The sequence below is a fragment of the Eubalaena glacialis genome, chromosome 1 (genome assembly GCF_028564815.1).
Source record: "Eubalaena glacialis isolate mEubGla1 chromosome 1, mEubGla1.1.hap2.+ XY, whole genome shotgun sequence".
NCBI classification, from domain to species: Eukaryota; Metazoa; Chordata; class Mammalia; order Artiodactyla; family Balaenidae; genus Eubalaena; species Eubalaena glacialis.
Genome location: NC_083716.1, coordinates 24302160 through 24325678, shown reverse-complemented (window position 1 = coordinate 24325678; position 23519 = coordinate 24302160). Strand labels below are relative to the sequence as shown.

Here is a 23519-nt window from a genome sequence, read left to right as displayed (position 1 = left end):
CAGTGAATGGAAGGGAATATCACAAAATATTAAAAGTGATTACCTCCAGTGGGGTTTTTATTTTCTCAGCTATAGATATTTAAAGTTTTCAGTTTTTTTATGAGAATGCATTCTTTTTATAATGAGAAAAGGGAAACCATTTTTCAAAATTTACTCATGAAATAAAAAGCAGCTTCCAGATAAAAGAGTAGAGGCTGCATTTAGGTATGTGTAGATGATTGTGTGGGTCACACTTACTCTACCTTTGAAGTCATGACCTAGAGGAAGGGAGAGTCATAACTACCCACCATCACTCCCCAGTGCTGACTAATGCTCTGAATAAATTAATACTAAATCATTTCAAATAAGCAGGCTACTAGAACCCAATCAAAGACAAGAATGGAAAAAGACAAATCCCACTCATAAAATAAAAATTCAGGAAATTGCTAGATAGTGGCTTCTGATGAAGCAGTGCTCTAAATAACCTTTTCAAGGTCATCTGGTTAATTTATGCTGCATTTGTAAGTTATTGCGCATTTTAAAAATTAATGAAAGATTTAATTATATCAGGGTTGCCTGTGACCTTTTGTGAAATGACTTCATCATAAATCTGCAGGTATTTCAGAACTGTTTTCCAGGTTTCTAATAATTTGTTCTTAAATTAATGACATCCAGCCAGTGAAAGGAGTTGAGGCGGAGTAAAAGGATTGAGTTGGGATTTGCGGTTTCCTAGCAATGGCTAATTCTGAGTCCTGGACGGAGGTGGCAGAGAAGATGGTGTGTGACTCACCAGAATCCACAGCTGGTTTAATTGTTTACTTAGAAGAATGAGAAATAAATCCAATGTGTCAATAGGGGAAATTGCAAGTAGCCAGTCTGGGTCATTGCAGAGCCTTTGATTTGGGGCACGTTTATTTACATGTCAATGTGGAGGCAACACCTGGACCAATGGGAGACTCCCTCTTCCCTGGTACCCAGAGGGATATCCCCCTCATTTGTGAACTGAAGGTCTATGCCTGCCCTCCATCCTGCTGGCCATCCATGAAGTCCAGTTTAGATTCCGTCACCCTAGTATCTCTGACCTTTACCCGCCTTAGGGGCTTGATGAGAGCAGCTAAGCTGTCTCTGGAGGGCAGCTCATTTCCCTAGAACCCAGAATACATCATTGTCTGTGTCATTCTGATGACTCATTAGGCCCATTAGACTGTGCAGAGGAATGACAGATCTTAGCACATCAAAGAAAATCCTCTCTTAGAAGAACCTAGTAGCACACATTTATAGTTCCAGAGTTGCAGGCTAGAGCTTGGAAAACCCAGAGGTCTCTTTAGACACAGGAGCCTTAAGGAAAAGCCAGCAAAATGTGGAAAGTGGGTCTTGTCTGAAGCCTTCCCTGGTTAACCATAGCCCTGGATGTGATCACGTTCTTCCAGCAATTATTCATGGTACTATTGTCACATATGGCGCACCATGACTCAACCTGCAAGCTGCAAAGGTATCCCCATGAAAAGCAGTCAGTGTTGGTGAAAAAGTTGGGGTTCAGGTGACTTGGGTTCTAGTCCTTTGTGTTCTTGAGCAGACCACTACTTTACCTGGGGCTTGATTTCCCCAGCTAGCAGGTGAAGGGGTTGGGCCAAAGGTTTATCGCTAAGGACCCTTAGTCTTGAGTACTAAGACTTTATAGTTCTGTTTTCTCTTTTCCATGGCCCAGGAACTCCCAACTAGAGGCCAAGCCAATGAAGATTGTCATAGTTCAGGTTCAAGTACATAATTCTCCACATAGTAAGTGCTTTAGACCTTGAGACAAATTGGGCCATAATTGGAGCTCTCTAGGTAACATCTTCTCTGCCTATTTCTCTTTTCTTACTTCCACCAGCTGTGCTTTCAGTTTTGTATATTTCATGGTGTTTTCTGCCTCTTATGCAAGCAGCCTAAGAGACCCCCCCCACCGTGCCCATACCTCTGTGCCAAACTGTGCAGTCAAATGATTGCTAATGAGTCACAAAATGCTTTTAAAAAGGGATATGAGAGCCTTGTTGAAAGCGGTGCTGATAACTGTGTTATAACATTAGCAGCAGCTGCCTAAATTGGACTCCTGGCTCCAAGAACTGTTCACTGTGTAACCTTTCACTGTGCTAAGGGTGACACTCAAAACATAGGAAAAAAATGCTACAAAAATTCAGAGGAAAGAGATCATTTTTTCTTCCGAAGAAGGAAAGGAGTGGAGAAGGAAGAAAGATCACAGAGCGCATAATAGAAAAGTTAGCATTTAAATTAAAACCCAAAAGAATAATCCATCAAGAAGATAGAAGAATCTCAAAACCTGCATAGTGCAATGATTGCATAATACAAAAACCTACAAAAACTCAAGGAGAATGGGAAGATTTGAAATATTGTAGGGGAATCGTTTAATAAACTTCACATAGAAACCAACAGACCAAGCAGTCCAAAAGTTAGTGTGGTTTTGGATATGAATGACACGATTGCAAGCTTGATTTAAGAGAACAATATGCAACCCTCCACACAACAAATAGAGAATATGTTTTCTAAAAAAAAACATTTAATATATTTTTTAAATTGACTACATACTGGACCACATACAAAGGCTGGACTAATTCCAAAGAGCTGATACCATTGAGATTATATTCTCTCTGTTCTATCAAAATTTTAAAATGATAAGAAAAATAAATTAAAAAAACCCCACCTCATCTGCTTAGTTTTGTTTTTTAAAAGAGAAATCAAAATGGTCACTACAAAATACTTAGATTTGAAAAGATTCCCTTCTCCTTTCCCCCCTTCCAAGAATTACTGCATATTATTTGACTTCAGACTTGCAGAATGGGTAGGAGTTGGACAAGATCAGATGTTGGGATGGGCATCCCCGGCAGAGGAAAAGCAAGCGCTAGGAAATCATGCTTCTTTTAGTGGAACAAAAGGGAATTCTGTCTGAGCACAAGTAGCACTGTGAAGTAGCAGGAGATAATGCTGCAAAGGTAGATAGGGAGGCTCTTGTATCAAATTCAAAGTTCTTAGCATGATATTCATGACTAAATCTTGTAAGAGCTTAGGAACAAGAGTAGGTACCTTGGGAGTTTTCTGCATAGAAATTAAAGTTGAAGAGATGAATGTCATGAAGGACATTAGGGGACCTCTTTAGCCACATATGAAGAACCAATGTCAAGTGTAGGGACAGATAAGAAGAAGGCTTAAGTTACCAACAGAGATGTGAAGAGGAGGAGTGGGGGGAGAAGTACACTTGGAGAAGTAAGAGGAAGACAGGGAGGATATGGTGTTACTGAAACAAAGGGTTAGAGAAACTGAGGAAGGCCTCTGCTCCCTGGGAGAAGATTACCATCTGCTCACACAGGAAGTCTAGAAGAGAGCTCACTTGGACTTTGAATACCTCAGGAACACTTCTAAGAGGAGATGGCATTTAAGTCGGGGCTTGGGTAGGTTTTAGGACAGGAGAGACTGAAGGAGGATGTTTCTAGTGAAGAACATGGCAAAAATAAGGTGTGAAATCAGGAGTGTGTGTGTGTGTGTGTGTGTGTATGCTAGGGACTCTGCTAAATGTTCCACAGCTATTATCATCAGCACGTGTGTGTGTGCACACAAACACAAATATCTATGTAGACTAGGCATTTGTAGAAAGGGAAATAAACCAGTTTGGCAAGAACAGATAGGGGAGAAGGAGGAAAAGTTTGGAAAGGAATATGATGGAATGGGATGAGATGGAATGCTAGTTCTAGGAACACGGTCCCTATTCTATAACCATAATTTCTGAGTGTGGATGTAGTGTCATTGGAATAATGTTTTAAGACAACTGTCTGGAAACAGGTAGAGGATAGGTTTCATGAAGATGGATGTAGGGTGTAAACGAGTGTGGGGGCAAGAGGTACTGAGAGCCTGAAATACAGTCTTCAGAAGGCGGAAGAGCAGCCAGTAAGAGCTTTGGCCTCACATGAATGTCAACTTGAAGCCTAGCTCAATCTTGACCTTGAACACGGCCCTAGGGCCTCAGTTTCCTCATCTGAAAAGGCTATACCTAAGATTCTCAGGCCTTGTGTGGAGGATTCGGGATAATAATAGCCAGGGAACATTCAGCAGAGTCTCTGGCACCTGACAAGCATGCTGTCAATGGTAACCGTCAGTGGTGGCCATTATTAGTATCAGGGCATAGGAGTGGGATACAAGTGGAGTTGGTGAATGTGAGAGATTTTGTAGAAGTGTAAGAAAAGGATTGAGTGTCAGGCTAGAGGTTAAGGGAGAAGGCATACTGAGGGCTGAGCCTCTGCTGATGCAGAGGTTTCTAGCCTGATGTCTGAGAATTCAGTTGAGGCAGTAACAGAAAGAGGAAAGTCAGGAAGAAAGTGGCAGAGTCAGCTTTGGCCTTGTTCTCTTTCTTAAGGTTTTCTTCAGGCAGACAGAGGTGGGAGAGGTGGGGGTGACAGGAGCTCAGGGTGCTGGTGCTGGAGTGACTGAGGAGGATAAGGGAAGGAGGAGGGCCTGGGGCAGCTTGATGACAACACAGTATCATCCACCAGATGTTCCCTCAAAGGTCAGTCTGCAGTGACATCCTGCTAATCTAACTCCCCACACACTGTTGATTATATCTTTTGCATATTTCCAGTGGTTTCCTAGTGATGAATTCTTGTCCTTTTCCTCTCGGAAAGATTGTGGTCAACCACTGTCTCCTTGAAACTTCTTTCAGCTTTTATAACTGTATATAAAAGTTGGTGTATTTGGAGGTCAAAAAAAGAACCAGGTTACTATGCAGGGGAGAATCAGGTAACCCAGAGTTGCTCTCCTGTAAAGACGAAAACATCTTTACGTAGCCTGCTCCTCTAATTACATTTAGTGTGGCATTGTTTCCACCTAAATTATAGCAATTATATACCAAGATCCCCTTTGAAATCATTTAATTAATGAGTAGCTATCCCTCTGTGTGGATGGAATTCTAATGAAGTCTTTTATTTTTGTAAACCACCTCCATCCCTCAAATTAATCACTTCCCTCCCCACAAGGTTTCCTCAGGTCTGGATGGTGGATTAGAGAAGGTGTGTTATTTAGGGTCCCAGCAAATCACGGTTGTTTGTGGAAATCCTAGCACAGACCGTGATAACAAGGGGTAGAGAAACTGCTGCTATTTTTCCTGAGATTGTTTTAGTCCTCCTAAACCTCAAAGGACACACAACTCAACCATGATCTTTGGCCCAGAAATAAGGGTAGATAAAGCTATTACCCCAATTTTGGAAGAAGTGGATGGTTTTGATAGATTAATTCTACCCATTAATCAACCCAGAACTATTTATTGAGCATCTGTTATATGAAAGAAGTGCCGGTGGAGACAAAGCTGAATGACTCTAATTGATAAATCCTTTGTGTATGGGGTCACCAGGAGACAGATAGCTTATCTACCTGGAGGTAGACATAGGGATTGAAAGAACATAAACTCTTGGAAATCGTCTTTAAGGAGCCATGTTCCACCTAGACTATTTTTGCATCCCATCCTTTCAGTATACGTGTCACTGATTAAAAATTATCTTCTGTGAGGAAGCTGAAAGCTTGAGAGATGAAGTGATTTGCTCAAGGCCACCTAGCTAATTTAGTGGCTGACAAGGACTAGAAAAAGACAAGTCTTCTATTTCCTTGCCTACCATGCCCAGACCACCTGTATGTTCAAAGTTAAACAACCACACAAGAGGACACTTTGTGACCAGAGTCACATTAGCAGTGCAGACAGATAGCAACAGAGGAGTTTAATAGCAAGAGAGAGATGGTCTTAGGTTTGTAAAGCCCAAGACGAAGGCGAATCTTGAATGGAGCCAAAAACTCTCATGAAAAAAAAAAATCCAGGGGACAAGGTAAAAAGAAAAAGAGAAACAGAAGTAATAAATTGTAATAGATTTTTCCTGAAAATCCATATTGTGAAAAATGGCTCTGAGAATTCATTTATTTTGTTCTGTGGTGGGGAGTAACTTCTTCAGGGGAACTAAAGGGTAGGCTACCTGTTTCCAGACAGTCATCTGTATTTATGTATGAGGTATCTACTTTCTGCAAGGCTCTATAGAAGATGTCTCACACACACACACACACAAAAGACAAAGCCTCTGCATTTTAGGTTAGTATTTACCTTGCAAAAGGAATTTTGAGCCAACCCTATCGAAACCTCTTGATGAGCAGGGCCTTGGGTATGAGTCTGTGGGGGTCCCAGCAATGAGAATGATGGCGATGGTAATGAATATTTATTGTCAATTGGGAGTTTTCAAGATTTTCACATACATTATCTTGGGGTTTTGATTACGTTGATGAAAATATGCTTTGAGTTAAGAAGGGGGACTGGGGATACATTTCTGAAGAAGGAGGTCGAAATAGTTTATCTAGGTAATTGCAAGGAAGTGGGACTGTGGATGACAGTGAATTTGAACACACTAGAAATTAGCTTTTTTGCCAGAGACTTGAAAATGAAGCCACCCTCTCAAATTGCCTTGTTCCCTTGGTACCCAATAATCAGCCATTCTTTGTCAAGCAACTATTGTTGAAAGGCTTTATGTGGTCCAAAGAAGTATAAGAACATTCCCAGCCTTACAACGCTTTCTAATTGGTTGCTACAAATTTGACCAAAAATACAAGAAAATTAAATTCTGGATAAGCGGTCTAGAACAGTGTTTCTTAACAGGTGGTCCTGGAGACAACAACATCAGCATCACCTGGGGAGTTATTAGATATGCAATAATCAGGCACCCAACACTACTAATTAGAAAGTCTGGGTGTGGGACAATCTATATTTAACAATCTCTGTAGTTGATTCTGATGCAGACAGTGGAGATCCTCTAGTCTAGAGATAACGGGACCATTTGAGTTTCTGAGGAACGAGAGCTCAGTATTATTGGAACAGTCACAGAAGACTTTCTAAAAGAAGTAGTACCTGTTTTGGGAATTACATTATCCTTTTGGAGATGTTCCACATCTTTGCTTCCTCCACCCTAGCCATCTCTTGAGTTTTTGTATTCAATTCGTTTATGAATCACTTTGTTTCCCAAAAAGTTACCACAAGTGGGACGAATATGCTGCCCCTGCTTTACTGGTGATAAGCTTAGACGAACATTTCCAGGAGATGAGAGGCTTTTATCTGGGAAGTTGATTTCTTATATTATTATTTAGAAGCAGTCTAGGTTTTCTCTTTCTCCAATCCAGGACCAAGTGGATCTAGTCAGTGTTTATCACCTCAAAGTGATGGATGTGGTTTCTAATCCCTCTGACTTCTCTGCCGGGTTCTCATTTCTACAGATCCTGTTGTGAACGTTAACATCTGTTCTAAGGGTAGTTATGAAAAGGGATGAGAAATGCTTGAAATTAAGTTAGTCCTTATTTTATCTCCTACTTAGTTTGCTGTGTTTCTGTCATTTCTTCATCTTCCATGAGCTCCAATCAGAAGAGCAGTGAATGAATCCAGTATTGAACAGAATTAGGGAAGCCAGATCTTTGCAAAAGAGAGACCCTGCATCAGAGTCACTTATGCCCCATAGAAGGGGGCCCCACCATGAACTGATAATGGATGGAGAGACAGGAGTACATCAATGTCTGAAAGTTACTAAGGGGTTTTACCCTACTAATTTTAGTTGGGATCCAGTGAGAAAATGAACAAAGCTCATAATCCTAACATTAAATGTTTAAAAATTTGCATCTGGCACAGGAAAATGACCCCACGGGAGAGCATACTAGCCAACCCCTGAGTGGAAATATCAGTGTATCAATTTACAGTTTGGGGAAGGACCTGGAAAACATGGTGTAAGGAAATTTGGGTTAGAAGCCAAAGAAATACTGGTGAAAGGAATGCACCTGCCGCAACTGTAGAAGAGAAGAATCTAAGTTAGTCCACAAGTTCTGACTGAGCCTCTATTTTATGTTCAGTTCTGAAATGAGCCCTCAGATCAGAAACAGATATCCCTAAAAGCCGGGAAGGCCAACAACATGGACATCCTTAGAGGCTCAGGGTCAGTTAGGCCACACGTATTTGGATGATGCCAGCATCCTCCTCAACATCAGCCCTGGGAAATGGTTAAGCCTGAGCTTGAAGTTCTCTGCTTACTAACTCCTGAGCCATTCCGTTCCTGTGTGGGCAACTTTGTCTATTAGAAAGATCTCTCACATTTTGTAAACTTTTACACTTTTATTTTTTGTTATTTTTTAATACTCAAGAGGTCTCCCTAGAGTGCCCATTTATTGGTCTTCCCTCCACTGCCCCTTCCTAAGTCATCCCCAGGTTAACCAGCCATAGTTTTTATACCACTCCTTGGATTGGTAGATGAAAAGTGGTCTCAAATCATATCGCTATTTGTATTATTTCTTGTGCCTCCTGTAACAAATTACCACAAACTGGGTGGCTGAAAAAACAGAAATTTATTCTCTCATAGTTCTAGAGGCCAGAGTCCAAGGTCAAGGTGGCAGCAGGACCGCGCTCCCTCTAGTGCACTAAAGGAGAATTCGTTCCATGCTTGTTCCATCTTCTGATGGCTCCAGGTGTTCCTTGGCTTATATCTGCATAACTCGTCTTTGCCTCTGTCTTCACATAGCCTTCTCCTCTCTGTATGTCTCTCTTCTTTGTATCTCTTATAAGGATACTTTTCATTGGACTTAGGGCAGGATGATTTTATCTTCAGATCCTTAACTCACAACTGCAAAGACCTGTTTCCAAATAAGGTCCCATTCACAGGTTACAGGGAATAGAACATGGTCATGTCTCTTTGGGGAGCCACTATTTCATCCAGTACATCATCTGAATCCCTCTCTTTTTCAGTGGTCCTTAAACTTTGGGAACTGTGAACCCTTTTGAAAATCTGATAAAAAGATATGTAATGTCTCCATAGATAAATACACACAGGCCAGTAAATGCATATTTTTATTTCAAATTTCAGGAGATTCAAACTTCACTACCACCACCAAAGCCCCTACATGTACTACTCATGTATATCCTTCTTGAATGGTGACATCCAACACTAAGTACAATTCTCCTTTGTTATGTAGTTAATGTAAAGCAGACCAGGATATTGCCTCTTTTGTTCTAGAGAATATACAAAATTCTGCATTCATTAATGCATTCTAAGATTACCTTAAGTATTTCTGGTCTCTCTGAAGTATTTACTTATATTAATTACATTGTATACAAAAATTCTTAAGCTGCATCATCATCATTATCATCATCATTATTATTATGTATCCTGAGCTGCACCAAGCCCCATTTCTTTTATCCAATACTTATGTAGTTGCCAGGGAGGGGCCTGATATTTTTCCCTGTTATGTCATATATTATTAAATTCAGCCTGTCTCTTCAGTCTGTCAAGACCTTTTTGGGTCCTGATTCTGCCATCAAGCATATTGACTGTTTCTTCCAGCTTTGTGTCATCAGAAAATGCAATTTTCCAATGATGACCATTATTTTCATGTCATCAAGTCATTAATAAAAATGATGAACAAGAAAGAGCAGACAGCAGGTAACCTTGCAGCTGACTACTCACCCCCTCCCTCCTGGTTGATTTTAATGCCTTAATTAGGTACTGTTCAGCCACATAATTTTACTAGCACCTGGCTCATGTTTTTACATCTTTTCTTCAAGACTGCTACAGCAGACCATCAGATGCCTTGTTGATATCTGGGTAAATCATGTGCCCCATATTTCCTTCTTCTGTATGCCTAGTAATCCTTTCATAGAAAGGAATGGGATTCATCTGACATGATGTATTTTGTGATCTATAAAATAACTGTAAACTGTTTGGAGTAGGTAGAGTGTTTTGTTTTTTGTTTAGCATCACTAATATCCTGCTACTCAGAGTACTCCAATCAGGGAAGACTTTTTAGAGGAAGTAGCATTCGAATGTGGGAGGATTTGGATAGGCTGGATAGAGAGGGAAGAAGACATTTATCAAGGTTTCTCCCACTGTTTGTTTTTTCTTGATGAGCTTTTAACCTTATTCTCCTCTCTTAAAACAAATAGAAACTTTTTATGAGATAACTGTTTTGTTAAAGATTAAAAGTTGACTGACTCATGACCTTTCCGTGAACTGAATCATAACTAAATGATAGAAATACCTTAGTGTAGACCTGGCATGGATGTATTGGATTTGGAGACCAATGAATATAGCAAGAATGCAATAGAACAGAGAGAACGTCAGGGCAGGTACCCCACGCAGTACTGGCCACACAGTCCAGGGTATTCTAGCCTCTTGGCTCCTACTACTCAGGGCTGAGGTAAGATTCATGCAAAGATCATATGATTTTACTAAAGGAGAGACCCACAGTCACTCCCTCAAATCTGTTTAATCTTTTTTATTTTTCAGACAAAGCTCTAAAAAGCTTTATTTAATGAGCAAATGATAGAAGATTAAAAATCATTTCCTAAGGTGTATTTTAAGTTGTGTGATCTACAAAACAATTCTTTCTCCATTTCACAATTTTAATTAGCTCCATCCCTCCCAAAGCATCCTCATCTTTCAGATAGCAGAAGGAAATATCCCTTGAGGAGAGTTAGTCTCTTAGGTGTCACTATGAGGATATTTGAACTTGGGAAGAGGAGAATCCAGGGCTGTGAGCATGATTAATTCTTGCTGGAATGGAAGCCATCCGATTCCTTGAAAGACTTCAGTGGGTTTTGGTTCCCAGCATGACTGGTCTCCCCTTTACATCACTCTGATAGATGCCTTGCATTGTAGTTACAAGACATGCCACCTGAGTGGAGTATGGATGATCAGTCTTTTTTTCTATTTTTCTAGAAATGATTGATCATTCATGTTTATAGGGCTATCAACTGCTGGACTTTGAAAAGGTCAGTATTGATTATCTAAGTCGCGCAGAAAGTGTGCTTCTTTGCTATACATAAATATGATTTCCTTTTATGAGACGACTGATTTTTCAGGGCAGGGGGAAAGAGGGTGGTATTCACATGAATTAAGCAATGAGAATTTCAACTAAAACACACTTAGATTCAGTCAGAATATTGGAACTGGCAAGGTCATACTTTAGATTAGCTAATCCACACCCACCCCTCCCAACATACACACATACAATTTACTTTACAGATGAGAAAACTGAGTCCCTGCCTGTGGACATCAGTAGCTATAACAATAGTGCTTGCTTTGAGAAGAAGACTATATGTGAAAATACGAGGAGCAGGTCTACCTGTGGAGAGGAGTGTAGATGATTGGGGAAGATTTTTCCTTCACCATACCTTTCTATATCTGAAATGCTTCCTGTAAAGCACATATATTACTTTTGCAAAAAAAAAAAAAGTTGGTTTTACACCCACAGTGAATACTGTGTCAATTGGCTGGAGTTGTGTGGTCAGTGGACTTTCCCCTCAATAGCCTTCACAGACCTGGCTTTAGAAGAATCATTAAAGTCCAGGCTGCAATTCAGCCCTCTCTCCCTCCAGTCTTTGTGCACTAGACTAGACGCTGTGACTGACTATGGGGCTTTATCTGCTTGCCTTTCTCATTTGTCCCCTAAACACTTAGAGTTTTTGGCCACTTCAGCCTCCGCTCGGAATGGCAGTTGGTGAAGGTGGGCTACAAATCTATCTTCAGCCGGCGCTGCAGCAAAGAGGATTATCAGACCTGGCACCTGCTCGATCAGGTACAGTGCAGGGTAGGGGGTCCTGTCTCCTAGGAACAGGGGCCACTGCAAGCCCTGTTTGGTCCTATTGGGCCTTCCTATTTGGAGAAGGAAAGTAGTGGGCCATCTGGGGATAATGGTGGGTTTCGGGGGAGGGATTAGAACCCACACACCCAGGTCTAGCAGGGGCAGGTGATATTTTGGGACCATTTTGCACCCTGGAATCCTGATCTACTCGTTGAAATCACCGAGCAGCCTGGGGAAGTGGTGATAATGGTAACCTGAGATTTTAGTGCTACCCATGGAGAAATAAGCCCAGAAAACTAGGAGACCCCACCAATGATGTGATCATCTCAGCTTTTACTGGGAAGCATGAGAGCATTTCTCAGACCAGCCTGAAGTCAGGACCCAGGAGCGTGGTGGACAGGACCACAGAGAAGGGGTGAAAGGTGGAGGTGAGGGGCTCTAGCAAGGCAGATATTTAGTGCTATGCAACATAGGCAGACTTCTTTTTTCTTCAGAACTATTGGGTCCTTATAATTTGTACCAACAAATTATTATCCTTCTCTTTGTGCCCTTGACTAGGAATAAGGGCTTGGACACAGTGGTTTATCATAGAGAGGGAACTTATTGGGTCCACTTCAATTTTACTCTAAAGATGATGTGAAAAATATGCCAGAAGTGGGCTCTTTTCCACTGGAATTTCTGCTGACGCCATTCGGGCAATTGCCGGGTGGTCTGTGAGGATGACCTGGAGTGTTTGCATTCTCTATGGAGGTGGAGAAGAAACAAGACGAAGTAGCCATCACTGGCTAGGTTGGGTGGAGGGACAGTGAGAGGCCAGCCTCCCATAGTGTTCCTCTTGCGGGGTAGTAAAAGATCAGCCTTTTAATCTTGGAAACTCCTGAATGGTTCCTGGGAGGGAGATTTCTACATAGAGTGACGAGAAGAGAATGAAGAGGCTAACGCTGGTTTATTTCACCATCTTTGTGTTTTTCTGCCTCTCTCACTATGGACTTTCTTCGTAAGGGGGAGCCTTGCGTCATGGGAGAAAGGAAAATATTCAAGAAACGCAAGCCAGGAGCTCAGTGTGCCCTGGGCCGAGACTCCTCAGGGACGGTGGTCTCAGAACCCTGTGTCTGTGCCGACTGGGACTTTGAATGGTGAGTCCCTGGGCATCTCATTGCCAATTCCAGCTAGACATTTACTGGTTGGGGGGATGAGGGTGAAGATGAAACTGGGGAGGAAGGCATGACTAAGAGATAGGTGTGTCTGCTGGCCTATGGGCCTGGCTGCCCCAGTTCCTGGTCAGATGGGATGTCTGCATCCCTGGAAGGAGGAAGGGAGGAGGCGATTTCACAGGGAAGATCACTGTTCTATCAGAGCAGCATGTCCAAGGGGACTTCTTCCCATCCTCAGTTAGCATCTGTCCTGGAAAGTCCCAGAGAGGTGGGGCTGGGCACAGAGAGCTCAGAGAACTGCCACCTTGGACAGTTACCTCCAGAAACATTAGCTGGAATTGTGCTCTTCCAAATGAGCTCTCTTATCATCATTTCTTTTTTTCTCCCTCTAATGACAACCACACAGAATGACTTTGACTCTCAGCTATTAGCTAATGACTCACAAATTTCCAAATATTTACCTCCAGCTCTGGCCTGTCTCTCCTCTTGGATGGGGACATTTGTGTCCATCTATTTACTCAGCATCCATCTTCCCTTGAATTGCTAATAGGGATTTCAAACTTCGTGTGGCCAAGCAGAATTCTTCCTGAACACCCACTAGTGGAAGCAGTTTTTCAACTTTTCTTAAGCCACCCACCCCCCATCCCGGACCAGTTTTTCCAAATTCAGTAAAACACACTGATATCCACTCAGTTGCTTAAGTCAAAATCCCAGGAGAGCTTGATTTTTCCCTTTACCCTCAGGTCCAGGCCATCCACAAGTCCTTGAAAGTCTCTATTTCCAAAACACATTCTAACTCAAAGCACCTCTACCCATGACCACTGCAATCTGGATCACTCCAACAGTTTACTAACTCACTCTCTGCTTCCACTCTGATCACCCTGAAATCTATCCAAAATTATATTTTAAAAACTCAAGCCATATCTTATCACTCCTTTACTTGAAGCACTCCAATGGCTTCCCCTCTTCCTTAAAATATAATCTAATCTTCTTTCTTTGCTCCACTGTAGATGATTGACCCATTGCCATTGTTCCTTAACTTCTTACTGTTCTCCCCTCATTCACTATTTTGCAGCCACACTACTATCTCCTACACTTTGATTAACCCAGACCCATTCCTAGCAAAGGAAACAGCAAGTGCAAGGATTTCTTCCACATCTCAGCATGGCTGGCAACTTTGGATCACTCATGCCTCAGCAAAAATAGCAGCTCCTCAGAAATGCCTTCTGAGACCATCTAATCTCACCTACACCCTGGCACTCTCTGGCACATCACCCTGTTTAACTGTCATCTTAGTATTAATCACAAATAGAGAGATTGTGTTTTTTGATTTCTTTATTATTGCCAATTTTTCCCCAGTAGAATGGAAGTGCTGTGAGTGCAGGAATTTTAGACATTCTTTATTGCTGCATCCTCCATGCCTAGCCCAAAGTAAGCATTAAACTGTCATACGATGTTTCTGAATGTTGTTTCTTTTAGGAGAGTCAAAAACCTTCCCAAACCTGGGAATGGGTGATCCCATCGGTGATCGCAGAGTCATCCCAGGCTGATTCCAGTTGGATGAATTCTTCCTCTGTGTCACAGTCAAAAACTGAAGTTCATTTGAGATATTTTCATCACCCATTCCAGGTTAAAAGACAAAGCTAAGGGCTCAGGTGTCAGCCTATAGACATGGAAGGGGCAGGACAATGACAGAGCTGCATTAGGGCTTATCTGGTGTCTAATAACAGAAATAAGTCCAAATGGGACTTATACAGAACCCTCACCCCCTCCATCCTCATTTCATCTAGCCTGTTTCTTGATTTGTTCTGTAAGCCATCTTCCATTTCCCACTTTCTACTATGACTGTAAGTGGTAACAGCAAGCCCGCTAGTTGACCATGACTGCCCCCCTACCTGCTCTTCATCCCTGAACTCATGCCTTGAAAAGCTTGACTTCAGCAAGAATCATCCAAATGGGATGTGCTAAATGGAATTTAATTTAAATGACAGGGTCCTATCTGTAGCATTTTTGACCCTTTGGAAACAAAGGATATTTTCACAATTGGGAAGAATAATTTTTAATTATTAACCACAATCCGGAAAAATAGTCATAGCAGTGATACAGTAGGCCACTCAGAATTATGGTACATGACATATTGATGTCAACCTGAATATGCAGAATCTGAATATCAGGCTTCCTTGTGTCCTTCTGCAGACTGACTCCATAGAGGTGCATTGTCTTCGCATATGTCATGCTACATTTTCTCCTGTGTCTCTCTGAACTGTACTAGACCCTCACCCATTGTTGGGAAGCCTTACAATTGAGAAAGAGTAGGAATTGTAACATAAATATTTTTTTCTTCAGCAATTACATTAACATTTACTAGTCTGGAAAAAAAACCCAGCTCTGATATTCAATTTTTGACCTTGGGAAATTTACTTAATCTCTATGACTTCACCTCCTAGGCTATTAAATACAAATATATAACATGTATCTCATTGGGTCCTAGGGAGGAATAAATGAATTCACATACATCATTAATGTGAATAAGGAATTTATCCTAATGGTATACACAGCTTTTGATGCTGTGGTTGTTGTTAATCTTGAACCCCAGGGTTAAGTGGTCCCCATGGTATTGTTAGCAAGTAAATCAGAGCTTATACATCCAAATAAGCACTATCTTCAAAGTTGAACCTTTGGGTGTTATCCATTTATTTCAATGGTGATGGCTTTGCTTAAACTATTTCTGAACCTGTCTTTGGAAAACTGCTGTCAGAATGCATCTATAAGTAAAGAAGTGGAGGGAGAAGCCCTTGCAAAGTATTCTATGGTTCTCACACTTGCATTGATAGAGGTACCACCTGGACCCAACACCCTGTAATGTCAGTATCATTACTATGACATTTTAATGAGAAGAAAATTAGCATCTGGGATGTAAGTTACTTGACTGAAATCACATTAGCAGTGAGAGAAAGAGGTGAGGATCAAATGTAAGTCTAGCTAAATTCCTCATTCTCTATATCATGCCATTTCTCAAGAAATCAAACAAATCTTTGTTATTTTAGATACACTTTATTTTTCAGAAGAAATAGGGTCCCCAAGTTTACTTATTCTAAAATTAAATGATCTCATCCTCAAATGATCTAAGTTAACTGCTGGTGATGAGGTTTAATATAGAATGTCCCATTAACTCTAAACCAATGCCAAATAAAGTAGTTTTGGCCATTGGTACTAGAATTGTCATAGGTGTATGGTGTTCAAGAAGACTTTATAGAATTTTGAAGGGAGATATGTAAGACATGGTATGTTTGGCTCTCTGTAGCCAATCTTACCTCATATTAAAAAGAAGATAGAGCCACTTGAGTCTGAGTTAGGACTAACAAACACACAAGATTTGAAGCTGGGTTAGTAATCAAAATCTGAGAACAAAAGCAAAAAAAATCATGTGACCTAAAAGTATTTTTGCACTACTTTTGAGTATGGCAGAGAGAGTTTGATTCTGAAATTTCTGGAATTTTTTGTTGCTGTTAATGGTGGTTTTCATGGATAATGGGACTGAGTGTTCAAATTTTTTTTCTTTGTTTTATTTTTAAGTCGACTTCAATAAGCATAGGTATCAGTTAAAAATACAGTTTTTCCCTCAAATATAGTTTGTCTGTTTGTCTTTAATGCTCATGCTGAAAAATCCGTGTATGGCAACAGTTTCATAGCCCTGTCTCCTTCTCAATGTTCCCTCCTACCAGGAAGTGTTAGCTAAGGAATCTGAAGACCCCAGCTTTGTTAGTGTAAGTGATTACCATGCATATTCCAGCTAGTTGTTTCCCTAAGCCAAATCAGGTCATGTTCATTGGATTGGTCCAGGCGACTTTTAAGTCTCGGAGACAGCAGGGAGTAGAGACTGGGGAGGATCGATTAAATGCGTTGATTCTGGTGGAAAAGTTAAGGAATGCAGCCTGGGTTCACAGAGGAGTTTTCTGCCCATATCGCTCTGCTTAAGAAGGAAGGCTTTATAGATTCTCAGATGCCTTTACTTGTAGAGCACCATTGACTTTCGCAACTTTCACCCTTCCATCCAGAGCGGGTGTCAGTAACAAGTATGAATTTTACATAAATATTGTTGTTTATACTTAACGGCCTCATAAATCCCCCAGCCTCATGTTTACTGTACAGAACCTCTCTGTAGCAACCTCCATCATGGCACTGGTGAGGGGCCAGGAGTAAATCCTCCGTGAGAAGTAAGTTTGTCAGAAACTAGTGAGTAGTCAGAAAAGGGAGCTGCTCTGAAGTCCTATGAGGGCTCCTAGGAAGTACTTGCCCCCTGGGAGGTCCAAATGCATTTGTTCAGTGAGAAACCAAGTTGGACCAGAGATTATGCCAAATTGTTCTCTTTCTTACTCTTCAACCACTCACACAGCAATAATTTTGCTGAGCACCTACTAGGTGCCAAGTTTTTTAGATGAATTAACTTACTTAATCTTCCCAACCAGCTCTTGGAAGGAGAGTCTGTTATCATAGGTGTTTTATAAATGAAGAAATCGAGACAAGAGAGGTTAAGTGTAACTCATTCAAAATAATAATATGCTACTACAGAGTCTCAAGTCTCAGTATGTCTTTTTTTTTTTTTTTTTTTTTGCCCACACTTCAAAGCTTGTGAGATCTTAGTTCCCCAACCAGGGATTGAACTCAGGCCCTTGGCAGTGAAAGCATGGAGTCCTAACTACTGGACCTCCAGGGAATTCCCAAAGTCTCAGTATGTCTTAGTGTTTACCTTCCATGTCCAGTATGGCTCCAGATCCACAGAGCGAGTTTATCAAGTGGCAGTGTAGAACAACGAGGGGAAGCGATTTGGGGTGCCATAGTACATAAATTCAGGCACGTCTGAAATCTAGTCAACCTTTAGCATTCTGCATATAGGGCCCAATCTAGCATATTTTTTCTATAGACTAGGCATTGTAGAAAAATTGAAGATGTATTAGCCAGAGTTATTGGATGCAAAGAAGGGATGACAGGAAATAATAGAGTATAACTGGGTGCTGAATTTCATGATCCAGACCTATGCTGTACAGTATAGTAGCCACTAGCCACATGTGGTTGCTTGCATTAAAATTAAATACAATTAGCCCATCAACAGACAAATGGATAAAGATGTGGTACATATATACAATGGAATATTCCTCAGCCATAAAAGGGAACGAAATTGGGTGATTTGTAGAGACGTGGATGGATCTAGAGACTGTCATACAGAATGAAGTAAGTCAGAAAGAGAAAAACAAGTATCGTATGTTAGCGCATATATGTGGAACCTAGAAAAATGGTACAGATGAACCGGTTTGCAGGGCAGAAATTGAGACACAGATGTAGAGAACAAACGTATGGACACCAAGGGGGGAAAGCGGTGGGGGGGTAGGGGTGGGGGGGGTGATGAATTGGGCAATTGGGATTGACATGTATACACTGATGTGTATAAAATTGATGACTAATAAGGACCTGCTGTATAAAAAAAAAAATTAAATTAAAAAAATTTTTAAAAAATTAAATACAGTGAAACATTCATTTCTTCAGTTCCACTAGCCACGTTTTGGGTGCTCAAAAGTCACATGTGGCAAGTGGCTACCATATTGGATAGCATAGATGTAAAACATTTCCATTATCACAGAAAGTTCTGTGGGACAGCATTGGTCCTACCTGCAAGTGCTAGGAATGGTCAGAGCAAAGAGATCACTGAGGACTGGAGTAATGATGGAAGGCTTCCTACAGGAAGTGGTGATGGAGCTGTATAGACTTGCTGCTGAATAAGTATGAGGAAAATGGGCAGCACATCCAAGAAAGCAGATATATGAAGGTTGTTGATGAATAGAGGGATAAGGCCAGATGGGTAGCATGGGGTTAGATTAGGAGAGACACTTGAGTGACGATTGTTTGATTTTTCAAACAATTTCTGAAATGGTTTGAATATAATTATCTTTCTATCTCTATAGCTCCATTTAGGCTATGCCTTAGCAAATGATGATGATGTTAATTATTAGTCCATTGTTTTTGTTGTGGTTTTTGTTGTGGTTGCTTCTCTTTTCTGAGTGTTCATGCTGTGGCTGCCAAAAACCTCTATCTGGTCCTAAACCCAGCGTGCTCTACTGTCTCCTAAAATGAGACAGAGACACCTGTGGAACACTCATCCTAGAGCCTCAGCTCCCAAATGTGGAAATGGAGGAACTGGGGGTCGATGAGTCTATGGTGGGGTAGTGTATAGTCTGAGAGTAGGATACCCCCTACCGCTGGGCCAGCAGAGACCATGACTTCTTGGATGGCTCCAAGAGGCTCAGAATGACATTAGGCCCTCCCTACTGATTAAATGGGTGTTTCATGGGCTTGTACTAATGCTGAACCAGGGATCAGGAGTCTCAATTATCACCTTTGGTTAACATCATCAGGTGTGTACAGTCTTTAACAAGTCATTTCTCCTCTTTTTCTTCTCCTTTCCAATCTGTCAACTGAGGGGATTGAACCCAAGGAATACAGGTGTCCCTTCCTATTCTGACATGCAGAAGCTTTTTGATTTCTGAACCTTTTCTTGTCTATTCCTTCTTTGGATTGTCTGAGGCTTCTCCCTGGATGGGACTTGGAGGACACATAGGTCCCTATGTGTCCTAAATGGGCAAGTTTTCCCATAAACTTTTAGAAGTTCTAAAACCTTTTATAGTCAAGAAAACCACAGAGGTGACTTATTTCTTAAAGGAAACTATCTGTGTGTTTGCAGAAGCTGTGGCAGCTTACTTCCCAGAGGCAAATCAAACATTCTGGTACATTCTCTCCAAATGTCACAATTCAGCAGAAAACCACCTGTCCTCAAGAAGCTGTAGCAGCAGCTGGGACTGCTTATTTGCTGACATCATAAAAACTCCAGAGCTGGGAGGGAGCTTGGGCAGGATGAGAGATTTTAATTTACATTTAGCAGAAGTTAATGAAGAAGTCCATAGCTTGGGGGCAGCCAGTGATGTTTCCATTAATGTTATTAAATATTAATGAGGCGCTTTTTCTCTTTGGGGCAAAGCAGCATGGCTGATGCACCTTTTTAAATTACTACATCACTAACAGGTAGCAGAGCTGAACAGAACTGCTAAAGATGGTTACATTTAGCAAGGAAAAATAAGACATTTCTCTCCTTCCCAGAGCTGCTTAGGAGAACACCCTTCCTTCAGAGATTACTAATATTTCTTAGGATTCACAGGACATTCAATAGATTTACCTCATAAAGGAAGCAGGGAATTTTCTAGAAGTAGTGTAGACACACCACAGCCCAAATCTTTCTGCAGATAAACAGTGCTTAGAAATCAGGTATTCAGTGCTGTACTGGAAAGTGTTTAACCACCGGCTCTCTGGGAACAAAGAAACAAATAAGTAAGCCCTGATTAATAGTGTTCGCTGATTGCTGTAAATATTCCCACCATATCTGATTCAAGTTACCAACATGGCATCATTGAATGCAGAATTAGGAAGCACAACATGTATCTATGTATTTACTGTATAGATACATAGACATAAATGACTTCAAGAGCATAAATAATAAAGTGATGTACAATGACATTTTATATATAATATTTATTGCATATAATAATGCAGCAAAATAATGAGGAATTTCTGTGTTTTGGGTATTTATTATCCTTTGAATATAATTTATTTAATTAAAATTTTGTATAACTTAATTTTCGATAATGGTTGTGTTTAACAACCATTAACTAACTTGCAAAATTCCTGGAATTTTAAGTTGGCTGTCATGGGCAGTTACCAGCTGGCACAACATTAAGTCCATATGAACTCTCAGGCTGGAAGATCTCCAATCATTGATCGGGGGAGGCATGGCAAAAGATTACCTTGACAGACATGTCCCTTTCTCCTTTTCTTCCAGTTTCATTTAAACTTGCCGTATCAAAGCTGGTCTTGACCTTCACCTTTCCGTGTAGCGATTTGCAATGACTCAAGCTCACACTCACTCCACAGGCATCTGTTGAGCACCTGGGATTCTCTCTGTGGTCCACACTGGGAAGTCAACCATGGGCTCACAGTCTCCCTGCAGAAATAGACCAGATGCCATAGGATAATTTGTGCAATCATTTAAAAATGTAATTAGAGTGTCATTCACCCAGTAAATATTTATTCAACACCTTCAGTATCCTATTCTAGACGCTTATATTGCCAAACAAAACCAACAGAAGGGTTTGCTCTTTTGTAGCCTTGTTTCTAAAATGCTAGGACCACAAAGGTTTGGTCCAGGGAAGGAAGAATGGCTTCATCAGACCTAGGTATTGAAGAAGGACACATAGGAAACCACCTGAAACAGAAAAGGGTAGAGTGCTTCAAAAGCCCTGGGCAGGACTTCCCTGGTGGTACAGTGGTTAAGAATCTGCCTGCCAATGCAGGGGACACGGGTTTGAGCCCTGGACCAGGAAGATCCCACATGCCGCGGAGCAACTGAGCCCGTGCACCACAACTACTGAGCCTGTGCTCTAGAGCCCACGTGCCACAACTACTGAGCCCGTGCGCCACAACTACTGAAGCCCGCGCGCCTAGAGCCCGTGCTCCACAACAGAGAGAAGCCACCGCAATGAGAAGCCCGCGCACCGCAACGAAGAGTAGCCCCCGCTCGCCGCAACTAGAGAAAGCCCCGCGCGAAACAACGAAGACCCAACGCAGCCAAAATAAATAAATAAATAAATAAATAAATAAATAAATAAATAAATAAATAAATAAATTTATATTTTAAAAAAAAACACACAAAAGCCCCAGGCATCACACAGACAAAGACAAAGAGGGTTAAAGGTTGGCCTGAGTTTGGTTTGGAGGAAGGTGGTGACAAGGTAGGGTGGGGTCAAACCGAGAAGATAATTTACATAATCTCATCAGTCAATTGGTACTTCTTAACTGTACTGCTTCATCCTGTATTACACTGTGTTCTGCTTGATACTGTATTACTCTGTTCTTTTGTTGGATTTGAGGCATGTTGTCTTCCTCTCTCCAAAAGACTGAAAACCCCTTGAGGATAAGGATTATGGCACTTCCTTCACAGGACAAGGCACATACTGAGTAATAAATAAATGTGGAATTAAACTTTTCTTTCTGTCTCCCTTTCATTGCTATCCTAGTTACCCACATAGACAATTTGCGTCTATTTTCATTGGACTTTAATTAAAATCTTGGCTCAAAGATAGGAGAGCAGAAAAAGAAAGGAAGGGTGGGTCTGGAGAGAGCGATTTTCCTGTTGTTTTATGTTTTATTAACACTCAGTGGATCAGTATTCAAATGTCCAGATTGTTCTACCCTGCCTGTGGGTTTCAGGACATCTTTGGGTGCTTGACTTGGAGGCATGACTCCTCCCGCCAATTTAAGCCACCTTCAATGACCTGGGGTTGGTTACAAGAGGAATAATGCCTACTTTGTTGCTCTTTTTCTACCCTGGAATTTATGTTTCTGGGAGCTTTATAAAAGTCCAAGAAGTAAGGCAACACCATTTACACTTCAGATGGGAGAGCTCCTCTCCTACACTGGTCTATGACTTCCTCATTTTGGAATGTGGAGGAAAGGAGCAGAAAATCATACCAGACTTTGTTTCTTCATTTTACTATGGCTAGGCTTTTACAAAAACATGGAGAAGAGCTACAGTATAGTTTTTGTGGGGTTTTGTGTGTGTGTGTGTGTGTGTGTGTGTGTGTGTGTGTGTGTGTGTGTTTTGTTTTTTCCTAAAGGAAACAGGGGACCTGTGTTATAAATAGTTGGGAAAAGTTTGAATGACTGTGTATACGTGAATGCAAATGTGTATATTTGTTTGAGAAAGAATTTCAGAAAAAAATGAAAATAAGATCAATGAAGTCCATTTTGGAATAAAATGTGGAATCTGAACACAGAAATAAATCTTGACCTTTAAAGTCATCTTCTTGGTTGTCATCTACTTATTTCAGTAATGAAATAAGTGAAACTTATTTCACTGTGATCCAAAATATACTTTTAAGCTTACAGCACCCCTCACACGCACCCCAAGCCAGTGTACCTGCCACATTATGTACATTCATACTTTTTTAAGCCTGGACTCTCCATCTGATAATCTATTTCTTCTATACACTGAACTCTGAATGACTTTGGGATTATTTCCAAATCTGAAAATCCATTTTCAAAGTATGAATATTTGTCCCCACTGGGAATATTTAAAGAATGTGTTGCAGCTTTGGGGATGGTTAAAGGGATGTGTTTGTGTGTGCCTGTGGGTATTTTCACATTTGTGCATCTACACCAGTATGCAATATTTATTTTCTCGACAGTGACTATGGTTATGAGAGACGTGGAGAAAGCCATTGTGTCCCAGCTTTCTGGTACAATCCAGCATCCCCGTCAAAGGACTGCAGCCTTGGTCAAAGCTACCTTAACAGCACTGGGTAAGTAAAACACCTGAAGGAACTCCACTCACTGTTTCCCTATTTCCCTAAGTTGGGATCAAAGGAGGAGTCCTACTGAAGCAAGGTGGAGTGTAGATAGAGTTTGTTTGTAACAGGTGGCTTCTGAGGAAAGCTGAAGGGTTCTTTAGCTGAAGCTAGCTTTTTTGGAATATCAAAAGAAATTTCTAGAGGGGTGGGATAGGGAGGTTGGGAGGGAGACGCAAGAGGGAGGAGATATGGGAACGTATGTATATGTATAACTGATTCACTTTGTTATAAAGCAGAAACTAACACACCATTGTAAAGCAATTATACGCCAATAAAGGTGTTACAAAAAAAAAAAAGAGATTCT

General features: G+C 41.0%; 1 protein-coding gene across 1 annotated transcript in view; it reads left to right on the top strand.

The window, feature by feature from the left end:
• SORCS3 (sortilin related VPS10 domain containing receptor 3) overlaps nucleotides 1-23519 on the top strand; it is a 596683-nt gene that overhangs the window by 538224 nt on the left and 34940 nt on the right. The window contains exons 15-17 of the mRNA XM_061193540.1: nucleotides 11487-11604; nucleotides 12613-12746; nucleotides 23054-23167. Of these exons, the coding sequence (XP_061049523.1) occupies nucleotides 11487-11604; nucleotides 12613-12746; nucleotides 23054-23167 (366 nt within the window). The remainder of the gene's footprint in view (nucleotides 1-11486; nucleotides 11605-12612; nucleotides 12747-23053; nucleotides 23168-23519) is intronic.